Here is a 13379-nt window from a genome sequence, read left to right as displayed (position 1 = left end):
CCTGAGTAAATCGGGAATGATCCTACGTAAAAGTTTAAAGCTAGGATGTCAGCTGTAGGACTTGTCTGTTTTGTTCCTTGCTGTATCCCCAGCACCCAGAACGGCGCTTGAAAAACAGTAGGTGCCCAATAAGTTTTTACTAAGTGAATGGATGGATGTTTTATTCCTCCCCACAGCTCCTCCAAGTTTCCTAATAGCCCGTAGCACTTTCAGCTCAAAGGCTCAGTAACTTAGTCCAGGAATGGTAACAGTGTAGCCCCCAGGATACATATTGAGCTGAGTGCCTGACCCCTGGGCTTACCTGGGGGCCTCACAGATACCTCACACCTTGCACCAGCATCAGAGGAAGGTGATAGAATTGGAATTACTGCAGAGAGGAGGAGACTGAGGCTCAAAGAGGGGCAGCCATTTGGTTAGATCACATTTCTAGGCCTGTTCCTAAGAAAGATGGGATGACATTAGGTCCCAGCTTGGATGCCGGGCACCCTCAGACCACAGAGCCAAGGTTTGATGTCCTCTGTCTCCCTGTGAAAAGTTGGAGTGTTCCATTTCTACTCTTCATGGCCTACATGGACTCACTGATTCAGTCGACATACATTTATTGAGCACCAGCTGTGTGCCAGAGCCTGCACTGGGTACTCGGGCACAGCGCTCACCAAGCCAGCCCTGGCACCTGCTCGTAGGAGGCAGGCTAGTCTACAACAGTTCTCAAGGTTGTGGCCCAGCCCTTCAGGTGACATGATGCAAGCTCAAGTTGGAGAACTACTGCTATAATGCAAAATATGGAGCAGACTTTTTCTGCAAAGGGCCAGATAGAAAATATGCTCTGCTTTAGGCTTTGAGGGCCAGACAGTTTCAAAACTCAACTCTGCCATAGCACGAAATCTGCCAAAGACCATACAGAAACAACGAGCATGACTGTTCTCCAATAAAACGTTATTTTATGGACACTGAAATTTGCATTTTGTATAACTTTCACGTGAAACAAAATATTCTTCTTGAGATTTTCTCCAACCACTTAAAACATCTAAAAATTACAGAAAAACCGGAAAATGCTGGTTTTGGCCTGCAGGCTGTAGTCTGCATATGACAAGGGCATTGCCAGAAACGCTATGATTTGAAGGTTCAGAATCAGCCTGCCTAAGTTCAAATCCTAGGTCTGTCACTTACTAGGAGACCTCAGGAAACTGACTTCATCTCTGTAAGCCTCTGTTTCCTCATCTGTAAAATGGGTGTAATAGGATGGTTGTGAGGATTAAATACTAATAATAGTTGACACGTATAGACCTCTTCCATATGCTAGGCGCTGTTCCAGCACTTCATGTCACATTACTTTGTGAGACTTCGGACACATTGCTTAATTTCTCTGGGTTTCAGTTTTCTCATCTGCTCTTGTGAACATTTGACTTAGAGTCATTGCACACAGGGTAACAGTACCAGGCACTGCTCCAAAAGCTGGAGACACAGCACACAACACAATAGACAAAAGCCCCTGCCATCATGGAACTGAAATCCAAGTGGGGGAGACAGATGGAAAAGAGATAAGCAAATATATGTCTGATGGTGATGGCAGTCTTACAGACGATTAAAGCAGGATACATGGTTTGAGTTTGAAGGGTGATATTTGGGTTAGGAAGTTTAGGGAGGGTCTAAGGTGACATCTGAGCAGACAGCTGAGACAGTGAAGGATCCACGTGGATATCTAGGGAAGAGTGTTCAAGGCACAGGGAAGAGCAAGTGCAAAGGCCCTGAGGTGGGAACATGCATGGCAATGTTGAAGGAACAAATCGCAAGGAGGCTGGAGTGGAGTGACAGCTGGGGAAGTAGTGGAGATGGGTAATATTAAATTTAAGGAAGCGAACCACACGCAGCACTTAGACTAGAGCTTGGCTCATGATAACTGTTGAATAGTGGCTCCTACGTGTAGGAGTAGGAGCCTACCTGATTCCCCTCTGCCCCTTGAAATGTCAGGCCTCACAACTGTTTGTTGGGTCAACGGCTGAAAGGACACATCAGAAATCCTCAGCGTTCAGGATTTCTGTGGGGGTCTGAGCCCCATGAGGGCAGGCCTGGGGCTGTCTTGATCCCTGCTGTGTACACAGAACCCCCAGCTCAAAGCAATGTCCAGGGGAGGGGCTCAGGAAACATTTGTTGACTGACTGTATGTCAGTCTCTCCACCGATGTCTTAATGCAGACCTCATCAAGGTCCACACTTCTGGCTGTGTGCCTGTGTCTGTGAAAGTCAGGATTATGCAAACATGCACTCAGCAAATGATCCCAGAGCGACTCCTCTTGTGCTGTGGACACAGCAGTGACCAAGACAGCTCTGGCTCTGTCCTCACAGGGCTCAGTCCAGTGGAGAAAGACCTGTCTCCAGGTAGTGATGACCCACAGCAGGCAGGGCTGGGATGTGGGAACCCAGGGAGCTGGTGGGTGGGGGGCAGTGTCCCAGAGGAGGTGGTCAGGAAGGGTTTCCTGAAGGAGGAGCCATGGAGCTACAAACTGGAGGATGCATAGGGCAAGGTGAAGAGTTGCGTGCCTGGAGGTGTGTCTCAGTTTAGGGAAGGGTGCCAGGAGGTAAGCAGTCACAGCTAGTTAGAGCAAGGGAGATGAGGCTGTAGGAGTTAGTAAGTCCCCTCCCCCCAAGGTATCGTTCACCACAGTTAGCAGCCTGGGCTCTTCTCCCAAGGGTACTGGGGAGCCATGGTAGGTTCTGAACAAAGAACGGGCAGGGTCAAGTTTGTGCTTCAGAAAGTTCTAGCTGCTGGGGACTTCCCTGGTTGGTCAGTGGTTAAGAATCCTCCTGCCAATGCAGGGGACATGGGTTCCATCCCTGGTCCAGGAAGATCCCACATGCCGCGGAGCAACTAAGCCCGTGCGCCACAGCTACTGAAGCCTGTGCGCCTATAGCCCATGTTCCGCAACAAGGGAAGCCACCACACTGAGAAGCCAGCACACTGCAACGAAGCTCGCCGCAACTAGAGAAGGCCCGCGCGCAGCAACAAAGACCCAAATCAGCCAAAAATAAATTTTTAAAAAATGGTTAAGATGGTAAAAAAAAAAAAAAAAAAAAAAAGACTCCATGCTTCCACTGCAGGAAGCACTAACTTCCACTTAGTTCCTGGTCCAGGAACTAAGATCCCACACGTGGCCCGGGCTGGATGAAAAGTGAATGGGAGGAGCAGGGGACCAGGGAGGAGGCTGAGCTGGGATCCCAGCCTATGAGGAGGAGCCGGGACCGGGTGGTCTCAGTGCAAGTGAAGAGGTGAGAATGCCAAGCAATTGTGGGGTACAGCTGATGAGGATTTGGGCAGGGGGTAGGCCAGTGAGTTTAGGTGGCCTGAAAGCCGACACCCGGCTTGGTTCTATGCGCCCAGCAGGGGAGGGAGTAGAGCACGTCTGTGGCTGACTCAGCGATGGAGCCTGCAGAGTGTGTGTGTACATAGGTGTCTGCACACAGCTCTCCTGGGACCTCGTGGATTCCCTGCCTGGCTCTGCAGGGCACTGTGGTGGTGGAGCCCAGGGGAACCTGGCTTGGTTCCCAGCCCCGGGCCTCCTCTCCCAGAAGTGTTGATGAGAACACCCACCCCCCAAAAAAAACCTGGGAATGTGGGGTCCCAACCCCTCAGAGTGCAGGGTCACCCAGGGGCCTCAGTCTCCTCATCCATAAAGTGGGTGAACAGTTCTGGAACCCAGCTTGCTGGGAAGGCATACGCGCCACATACTAAGAGTCTGGCTGGGTCCTTGGCACAGGCAGCCCTGAGGGCGCTGATGACACCCCAAAAGCTATGGCCGCTACAGCTGGGCACCACTCTGAGCCAGGATTCACTCCCAGGGTCCCCTGGAGACGAGCTCATAAGCCCAGAGAAGCAAGGTCAGGCAGCCAAGGTCCCAGGATTGCTGAACAAGGCAGGCTAATGGGACGGCATCAGTGGTGGGTAGACGCTCCTGCCCTGCCGGGCTGTGTGAGGCCAGGAGATAATCAGTGGCACAGGCGAGGCTCCGCGCCTCGGCGGGTCTCGTGGTTAAGAGCACTGGTGCGGTGAGGTCGTGGCGAGCAGCTTCCCAATCTGTGAAATGGGGACGGTTACGAAGCCCCCTCAGAGGGCTCCTGGGAGAGGGAGGAGGAGGAGAAAGGGCCTGGCCCAGAGGGTCACTGTCCCCAGTTTAGCATGTCCCGCGTCCTGCAGGTCTCCGTCTCCCTGCCAGACTCAGGAGAGACACCCCCACCTGCTCTCCAAGGTGGCAGGGGAAGGAAGGCACAAGGCGGGGGGCTCTGTTGAGTTTAAGTTAAACACCCATATGAATTTATTAAATCCAGACTGTGTTAAAGGGCGGCGGTCTGGGAGGAGGGAGTGGTGGGGGATCGAGGGACAAGATGATGGACGGCCGTGGGTGTCCCAAAGAGGGGCCCGGCCCCTGCCCCGCCTGGCCCACCCCCTCGGCAGTGCCATGTCAGCTTCACCATGATTCCTGATGGTGTTGGGCTGGCGGGGCGAGATGGCTGGAAACACAGAGGGACAGACAGATGGTGCCTCCACAAACGACGCGCCCTGGCCCCCACACCACACACCGGGCCCCAGCCCGATCTGTCCAGGGAAGCGGCGACCAGGAGGGGAGGCGAGGGGGCCGGGGGGGTGGGGGTCACCAGGAGCGGCTAATCCCTTTTTTTGTCCTCTGCTGGCTTTGGAGGGGCTTCCTGGGGCTCGCTGTCAGAGCTGGCCCCCTGGGTGGGCCTGGTGGGCGGGGGTGTGGAGGCCTCCTCCCTGGCGGCGGCGGTGGTCGTGGCGGGGGCGGGGGCCGGCGGGAGGGCCCCTGCTGCTGTCGGGGCCTCGCCACTCATGCCAAACTCGTTCACCCGCGTGGGGTCGACGCGGTAGATCCACCGTTGGTAGAGGTAGATGAAGAAGACCACATCTGGGGGTGGGGCGAGGGGGCAGCGTGAGGGGAAGGGGCAGGGCCCACCGGCTCACTGTCAGACTCGGGGCAGGGGGTCCTGCGAAGAGTGGGCTGAGCCCCCAGGCTGAGGCCGGCGCGCCTCCCTCAGACCAGGGCCCTGCCCGTGCCCAGCTCTGGTGGGAGCCTGCCGGCCAGCCCACCCACCTGCCCACCGGGCCTCACCGTCCCGCAGGCAGCCGATCCGGTACATAACAGGCATCTTGATGACAAAGGCGAACAGGTCATCGATGAAGGTGTTGAGGGCCTTGTAGGTGAGCATGCGCCAGGGCAGGTGGGCCACAGACTTGAGCTTGTAGTTGATGAAGAGCTGGGGTGTCATGGTGATGAAGCCTGCGCGGTGAGGAAGGGGCATCCATGAGCAGAGGAAGGGGCGTCCTGACCCTCCACCTCTTTGACTGCATTTCTGGCCTCTGTCCCTTCACTCACTCTGTCCCAGCCACACTGGCCCCCGTGCTGCTTCCAACACCCCAGGCACATCCTACCTCAGGGCCTTCGGACTTGCTCTGCCTTCTGACAGATCTCTGCACAGCTCCTTCCTTGGCACCTTTCAGGCCTCAGTTTACGTATCATCTCCTCGGAGAGGTGATGATGGAGGTCAGGGACACCTGACCAGCCTCCATGGCCCTCTCACCCTGGCCCCTTCAGAGCACTCATCACAGGCTGTAACTCACTTGTCTGTTTACTCTGTCCGTTCCCCTGAGGACGAGGACTGAAATGCACTGTCCAAGGCTTCCCGGAAGCCCTCCCTGACTCCCAAGACCGGACCGGGCACCTCTCTGAGGCTGTCCACGTGCCATCCCTGCTCCCCCTGAAGTGTCCCTGTCTGGAGACAGGTCTGTCTCCCGCACTGGACCCCAAGTGCCGGGAGGGCGGGGCCAGGCTGACTCGCTCACTGCCGAGGCCCAGCACGGCCCAGCACGCGGCTGAGGACTGCTGCTGGACGCCTGCCCTGACTGCGGGGGCCGCGTATGGTGAGGGCCTGCTCACCGAAGGTCAGCAGGAAGCCATAGAGCATGCTGAGCACCCAGGAGTACCAGCCCTTGTGCTCCAGGTACAGGAGGCTGTAGACGGCATAGCAGCCCAGGAGTGGGAAGAGGATCCAAGACAGGTACCGGAACGCCATCTGTGGGGCACAAGGTGGGGCTGGGACCCAGCTCCTTGGGCCCCACCTGGCACCCCTGCTCCCCGCCCTCACACACCCACACCTGGTCCGGCAGGCCAGCCCGGGGGAATTTCCAGGTGGCCCTGGGAACTCTGGACTCGGCCAGGAAGTATCTGTGGCAGCCAGGGGACACTAGAGGGTATGATGCAAGCCATGAAGCATGGGGCTGTCAGCCGACAGGCAGACATCCTAGCCATGTCCTGGGTCCCCAGGAGCGTGTGGGTACCTGCAGACCGAGGCCCACTGTGGGGGACACTCACGTCGTCATACACTTTGGTGGAAGACTCAACGTATGTTGACTTGTCTTTGAAGGTTGGGCGGGGGAAGAGTCCTGCCACCTTGTGCTCCCGGTCCAGCTGCGGACAGGGAGGGAGATTGCAGTCAGCTGCCACGCTGGCTCCTGTCCCCCAAGCCAGTTCCAGCTCCTGCCCTTCCCCACCGTTCCCAGTTCCCCTGCCCCACGTGTGACCCGAAAAATCCCCTGGTGCGAAAATCCCCTTGGTCTTGGGATTGTGGCAGGCATTGGGAATCCCCTAGGGGCCAGCTCCAGGGTCTGGCTGGGCCACACGACCCTGCTCCCAACCCCTGGCAGCTTCTGAAACAGCATGGCAGCCTGGCCTTACCCGGACATCCATGACCTTGGTGATCTTCCAGAGGTCGATAAGGACCCCGATGAAGACGCTGACCTGGACCACGAAGTTGGTCTCATTGTCCAGGATATAGAGGAGGACCACGAAAGACTGGAAGACGCCAAAGAAGACGGAGCGCACGGACAGGCCCTCCAGGGACTGCCGGCTGTTCCAGAACTGGATATCTGTGCACAGGAGTTGGGGAGGAAGCCAGGAGGGTGAGGAGCCCCCGAGTCCCTCCCGCAGCTCCCTCAAGCCCCGTCCTCCGTCCTCCTCACACCCCCGGGGCGGCGCTGGGTCTGCCACGGGAGGAGGGCGCACGCTACTCCCCCTTGCGGTGAGAGTCTGCTCCACAGGCGCCAGCCGGAGCCCCAGGCAGGCAGGATCTCTGCAGCCTCGCACTGGACACACCCTGCCCCCCAGGGTGCGGTCGGTCCCTTGCCTGGCGGTGACGGTGGCGGAGACTGCTGCCATGTGCCACATCCCTAAGGCCACACAGCCTGACCCGGCGGAATCAGCATGGAAGCCGGGTCTGTGTGACAACAGACCTGAGCTGTCTGCCGTGGCACCGTGGCGCCTCCGCTGGGTGGGAAGGTCTGGGACATGCACTTCAAGACCACCTCTTCCAGCCCACCACCCCGAACCTGTGAAGGAACCAGCCCACATTCCCTGGCGGTCCAGCGGTTAAGACTCCGCGCTTTCACTGCAGTGGGCGTGGGTTTAATCCCTGGTCAGGGCACTAAGATCCCGCATGCCGCGAGATGTGGCCAAAAAAAAAAAAAAAAAAAAAGGGGGGGACCGGCCCACAGACACGCTCAGGACATGCACAGGGGGCCATGGGCTCTGCTCTCCAACCAGAGCTTCTTCCAGTACTACTCTCCCGGGCCCCCGCCACCCCCACAGGGCCCAGCTCAGCCCCTCTCCCAGCCCTGGTCTTCCCATCGGCCAGACGAGGAAAACGGCACCGCTGGACTCTGCCTGGGCTGTGTGTCCAACACCTGCCGCCACAGCAGCCGACCCAGCACGATGCCCGTCTTCCAGGCGAGAAGCCGGGCCCGAGGTCACACAGGGGCGAGGCCCGGGTGCTGGCCACCCCTCCGGCTCTGACTCTGATCCCAGAGCTCCAGCACACCCGGTAGGCTTACATCTCTCCCTTCAAACCATCAGACCCTGAGGAGATATGAAGGGGATACTCACAGGAGCCCCCCCAGTCCTAACTGGGAAGAATGCGTCTGAAGACAGGGTTCTGGTGGGGGTGGGTGGATCCGAGTTCTGCCTCAGACCAGAGAGGCAGCAAGCACGGGGTGTAAGGCCGGGCTCGCCCAGGGCCCATGCCCTTGCTCTGTGACCCTGAGCAAGTAACGACCCCCTCTGTGCCTTCATCTGTCATTAGGGAAAAAGGGACCCTAGGGACCCAGCTTGCAGTCAGCAAGAGCGTTTGCAAGCATGCGCCCACCTGGCACAGCCAGGGCTCCACGCACCACGGCTAACACATGCCTCCCTACTGGGGTGAGCACCACTTACTGTTTGGTTTTGATGTCATAATTTTCCATAAGGTAACTCAATCATGGCAATGTCCTCTTAATAAGAATGATGATGATAATAATAATACCCATTACTACTGCCACCTCCAGAAGCTGCAGAGCAGCAGGCCTCCTTCAGACCAGGGTTCTCTAGGACAAGGAAGAAGTGGCCAGCAGGGCCTGGAGTACGGAGAAGGCTGCCTGGATCTAAATCCTGGCCTTGCCACTTGGGAGCTGTGTGACTGTGGGCAGGTAACCAACCTCCCCAAGCCTCCAGGTCCTTGCTATGATAGTGGGGGTAACGACGCTTCCTCACGGGGCTGTGGCTGCAGGGCTCAATGCGCTCACTGGAGGGCGTTCCAACCGTGCCTGGCATGTGGCCGGTCCCCCTCAAACGCTGGCCGTCACCACTGCTGGCCTTTGGAACCGCGGGGCCCTCTGGGACAGGGCTGTCACTTTCCCACTCAGGTGGGCCCTGTCCACTCAACCCGAGGGGTCTTCCCCAACAGGCGGCCTGCCGGGCAGGGCGGCAGAAGCAGCTCTGGGGCTTCCCTGCTCCCCGCCTTGGAGTTCCCCGGCCCTGCTTCCTGGCGGCTGTCCTGGCCTTTGCCAGAACGCCAGGCCCAGCCCCTCCCCCAGCGCCACGCCCGGTAGATGGGAGTTTCTGGGCTGGGAGTTGGCGGCTGCTCACCAGGCCTCTGGAGTGGGGCTGACAGGCCCCAGGTAGGGGGAGGGCCCAAGAGGAAGAGGGAGGGAGCAGGCCCTATCCTCCCACCACACACCCCCTTGTCCCCAGTCCCCCACGGCCTCTCACGGGGCCCAGGGTCCCACCCTTACCGTTCTTGAAGGCCAGGAACTCAAAGACACTGTGGACAATGGACACGATGATGGTGAGCGCCAGCAGGTAGGGGTTGGTCTCTAGGAGGGCAACCTGGGGTAGGGGTGGGGGAGATGCTGTGAGCCTGCCGTGCCCTCATCAGCCGACCCATCTCTCCTTGCTCTGGGCCCCGGAAGAACCTCCTGATATTCCCCAGACCTGACCCCAGGGCTTCCCAGCGGGGTGTGGTGCTGGCCGGGAGGAGAGCAGGTCAGAGATGGGTAGATGCGCACAGAGAGGTGGGCGAGGGATGCACGGAGAGGGAGGGAGAAAGATGGAGACAGAGGAGAGATGGGGAGACAGTGATGGGGGTAGGCAGAGAAATAACTGAGAGAGATGAAGGGACTGTCAGAGCCAGGGACAGAAACCCAACACCAAAGACAGCCCCGGGCAAGCACAGACCAGGCTCAACAAGACAGACACAGGCAGAGAAGAATATTCAAGGACACAGTGAGAGGGAGCAGACACATGGAGTCAGAGCCCAAAGTCAGGGAGGCACAACATGGGGCCGAAGAAGCAGGGAGGGGTAGATCCAGACCCTGAGGGCCAGGCCTTGCAAACAGAAAAGCCGTGACAAGGAGGACCATGGGGACTTCCCTGGTGGCGCAGTGGTTAAGAATCCGCCTGCCAATGCAGGGCACACGGGTTCGAGCCCTGGTCTGGGAAGATCCCACGTACCGCGGAGCAAATAAGCCCCTGAGCCACAGCCACTGAGCCTGCACTCTAGAGCCCGTGAGCCACAACTAGTGAGCCCGTGCTCCGCAACAAGAGAAGCCACTACAATGAGAAGCCCGCGCACCGCAACGAAGAGTAGCGCCCACTCACTGCAACTAGAAAAAGCCCGTGAGCAGCAGTGAAGACCCAACGCAGCCAAAAATAAGTAAATAAATGTAAAAAAAAAAAAAAAAAAAGGAGGACCGTGGAAGCCTCAGAGGCAGGACCCCCAGAGTCAGCCAGAGCCAGAGGGCCGAGTGCGTTTCCTGCCCACCGCAGGGAGGGCGGCTGGGAGGTTGTGAAACTGTGGGCAGGGGAGCATCCGCTCGCAGCCCCCAGGCCATCGGCCTGGCCCACTTCCCCTTCCCCTCCTGCCGCCAGGAAGGGGCTGGGAGCCTCCCGCCACCCCCCCCACCTTCACCGAGTCCTGCTCCTCATCTGACTGCTCGTACAGCTCGTCGCCCAGGAAGTTCCAGGGCGACTTGGTGCTCTGGGCAGCGTAGAGCTGCCAGCGCCAGAGCGAGAGCGGGCAGAAGGAGACGCGGAGGGGCAGGCTGGCCAGACTCTCGTTGATGGGGTAGTAGTCCTTCTGCAGGTTCCAGTAGTCGTTGAAGTAGATGATGGGGTAGTAGTCACCGCTCACGGCATCAAACTTCACATCTGCAGGCACACGGGGCAGGGGTTACCGCTCAGCCTGGACCAGAGGCCACAGGCACCCACGGGGGTGGGGAGACCCCTCAGCCTCCGAGGACAAAGGTGTCAAATTCGGATGTTTGCAGGGATCCAGTGGGGCCCCTGGGACAGAGACTGGGGCACAGGGAACATTTCTGGGCTGTGCCAAGGAGTCAGGGAGAGGGCAGGCTAGGGAGGGCTGGGTAGGCCCTGGCTGAAGGGGACAGCTGCAGCTCAGCTCCAGACTGTGGCTGCCCCGAGGCTCTCCACTCGTCAGGCTTCAGTAAAAGAAGTCAGAAACCTGGGTTCCTAAGTGATGCTGCCCCAACTTCCAAGGCTGGCAACGGTGCACCTTTTCCGAAAAAAGCTCGTGGCTAGATGAGACCAGTTTGGACACAAGGTGGTCAGGGCTGGGGTCACCAGGGGGTGTGGGAGGAAGAGAAAGGGGAGTGTCTAGAGGGGCAGGGCAGGAAGCTTGGGAGGGTGGAGACCTAGTCAGAGATCTCGGGCTGGGGGTGGGGCCAGGAGACAAGAAAATGGCCTGGTCAGGAGCCCAAGAGGGTGGCCGGGGGCTCACACTGGTCCAGGGGAGGAGGCACGCTGCCCTTCACCCACGGCGTGTGGTCGTCCACAATGTTGATGGTGATGTTGGGGTGCCAGTGGGAGATCACCTCCACAGGCCCGTAATCCTCAGCCCTCTGAGGGGAGACAGGGGGTGGTGGGTCTCAGAGGCACCTGCTCGCTTCCTCCTGAGGACTCCCGTGACAGTCGCGACAGCAGAAGAGCAACCACCACAGCGACCGCTGGCCGAGGGCTCACCCTGGCCAGTCCCCGCACCAGCCTCTAGACCCCGCTGCCCTGGCTGCCCCCAGCCACCTCACGGAGCAGAAAACCCAGGCCTGCCCATATGGATGGCACGGCGCACCAGGCTGCAAAGTACAGCCTCACGACCGCACAGTGTGGGACCTGCGTGCAGCCTCCGTACTCAGGGGCCGCCCTCCCGCCTGGAACCACCTCGTGGAGAGAGGAAGACTCTTGGTGCCACCGCGGGTTAACGTCCCCGGATTAACCGGGAGTATTCCTTCTAGAGCCAACGTTAGCAGGTACCTCATCTGTGCCGGGCCGAGCCCGGGCTCTGGGGTCCGGCTGCTTGGGTGTGAATCCCAGCCCTGCCACTTCCTGGCTGTGATACTTCGTGTAAGTCTCCTTGTGACGGGACTCACCCAACAGGGCTGGCGCGAGGCTTCCAGGTGGGTGCGTGTACGGCGCACAGAGCACCCGCCCTGCCACTGCTGGAGGTCAGCTGTAACCTCGCCGGCAACGCCCCCACTCCCTGAGAGCTAGCTCTACGTTCTAACCCAGTTTCCAGGGAGGGAAACTGAGGCTCAGAAAGGTGAAAGCCCCCGGCTGCCAGTGGCTCAGTGGTGGTGTCAGAAGACAACCCCCGTGGTCCGGCTGCTGGGCTGGGAACGGGCCGGACGGCACCCCCAGAACTCGACGGCTCTGCTCGTGTTTACCTTGATCATTTCTGGGTCAGCTTCCGTCTCTCCCGTCAACAGGTTCTTGGTTTTCTGAAACCGCCGGCGCTTGTATTTGTTGATCACTGAGGGCGAGGAGGCAGGGAAAGGGGGTGGATGTGAGACCTGCTGGCACTCGCAGGCCCCAGGCCCCAGGCCTCTGCCCACCCGGTTCCCGGCTCCCACTCTTCCACCCACCAACCGACGACGGCAACCAGAAAGCCTGCACTGCCTTCTCAAATCTCACCCCAGTCCCAGGTTCCCCATCTTTACAGTGACACCGGCATCTACCAAATTGCACCAGGAGTCTCCTCCTCCAGGATTTGCTGCATCTGTTCCATCAGTCCACCCCGGGTGAACGGCCCCTCCGACACATGCCTCAGATACGAGCACTGCCTCCCACCTCCAGAGCCCCACCCCAGGCCGGCCACGGCGCCCCCTCCTGGATGACCGCAGTCACCTCCTCACTGGCCTCCCAGTGGCCACTCTTGCCCCTAAGATCCAAGTAACTGATCGAGTCATCCCACTGCCTCAGAATCCTAGACAGCTCCCGCTGCCCCGGGCAGGGCCCCTGACGTGCTCACCACGGCCCCACCAACCTCAGCCCTCGCCACCTCTCATCCTTGCGCACCCCACTCCTTCCTCCTCAAATGCGCCGACCTTGGGCCTGCAGACGTGTTGCTGCGCCTCCCCGGCAGGGATCCAGCATGGCTGGGATCTTCCTGGTTGGCTCCTTCTCCCCCTTCCAGCCCCTGGTTAAATGTCCCTTCCGCCCACTCCACTGAGGGCGGCTCCTGGAGCCCGGGTGGGTTCCTCGCCATTTCTGTTTCCTTCACCACAGTTCATCACGACCCACTGGTTCACCTGCCCACTGGTTTACTTGTTTGCTGTCTGCCCCCTCAACCAGTCTGCAAACCCCAGGTGGGGCCGGGCCCGTTTTGGGCCCTGCGGTATCCCCCCCCAGTGACGAACAGCAGCATTGATAAATATAAACAGGTGGGCCGAGACAGGGCCGGAGAAGGCCCAGAGCCGCCAACGCGAGAAATATTTTGGGGCTGTGAATCCCCGGGCAGGAGTGGACCTCACTTCCTCTTGCCGAGGCCAGGTCAGACACGGGCTCCCTGCCACGCTGCCCCAAACCCTGCCAAGACATGCCAGGACGACAGGGCTCGTGCTTGTTCATGCTCCACCTCCCCGCCTCCATCCGGGTCTGGGTAACTCTTCAGCTCCCCCTTATGCTGGGACAACACATGGCCTGTCCCTCCTATGACTTCTCCATCCTGCCCCCAGGTGCTAGGGAGATGGGGAGATGGAAGAGGGAGCTG

At 59.2% G+C, this 13379-nt stretch overlaps 1 protein-coding gene across 1 annotated transcript in view; it reads right to left on the bottom strand.

The window, feature by feature from the left end:
- Positions 1–4302: 4302 nt before the first annotated feature.
- Positions 4303–13379, bottom strand: part of CLPTM1 (CLPTM1 regulator of GABA type A receptor forward trafficking) — a 28181-nt gene continuing 19104 nt past the window's right edge. The window contains exons 6-14 of the mRNA XM_079907546.1: positions 12055–12140; positions 11115–11235; positions 10281–10525; positions 9112–9205; positions 6746–6936; positions 6383–6478; positions 5948–6083; positions 5123–5290; positions 4303–4918 (exon numbers count right to left, since the gene is read on the bottom strand). Coding sequence (XP_079763672.1) covers positions 4659–4918; positions 5123–5290; positions 5948–6083; positions 6383–6478; positions 6746–6936; positions 9112–9205; positions 10281–10525; positions 11115–11235; positions 12055–12140 — 1397 coding nt within the window. The 3' untranslated portion in view covers positions 4303–4658. The remainder of the gene's footprint in view (positions 4919–5122; positions 5291–5947; positions 6084–6382; positions 6479–6745; positions 6937–9111; positions 9206–10280; positions 10526–11114; positions 11236–12054; positions 12141–13379) is intronic.

The sequence above is a fragment of the Stenella coeruleoalba genome, assembly GCF_951394435.1.
Source record: "Stenella coeruleoalba genome assembly, chromosome: 20".
NCBI lineage: Eukaryota > Metazoa > Chordata > Mammalia > Artiodactyla > Delphinidae > Stenella > Stenella coeruleoalba.
Note: the sequence above shows the minus strand (reverse complement) of the source record. Positions and strands in the feature narration are given on the sequence as shown.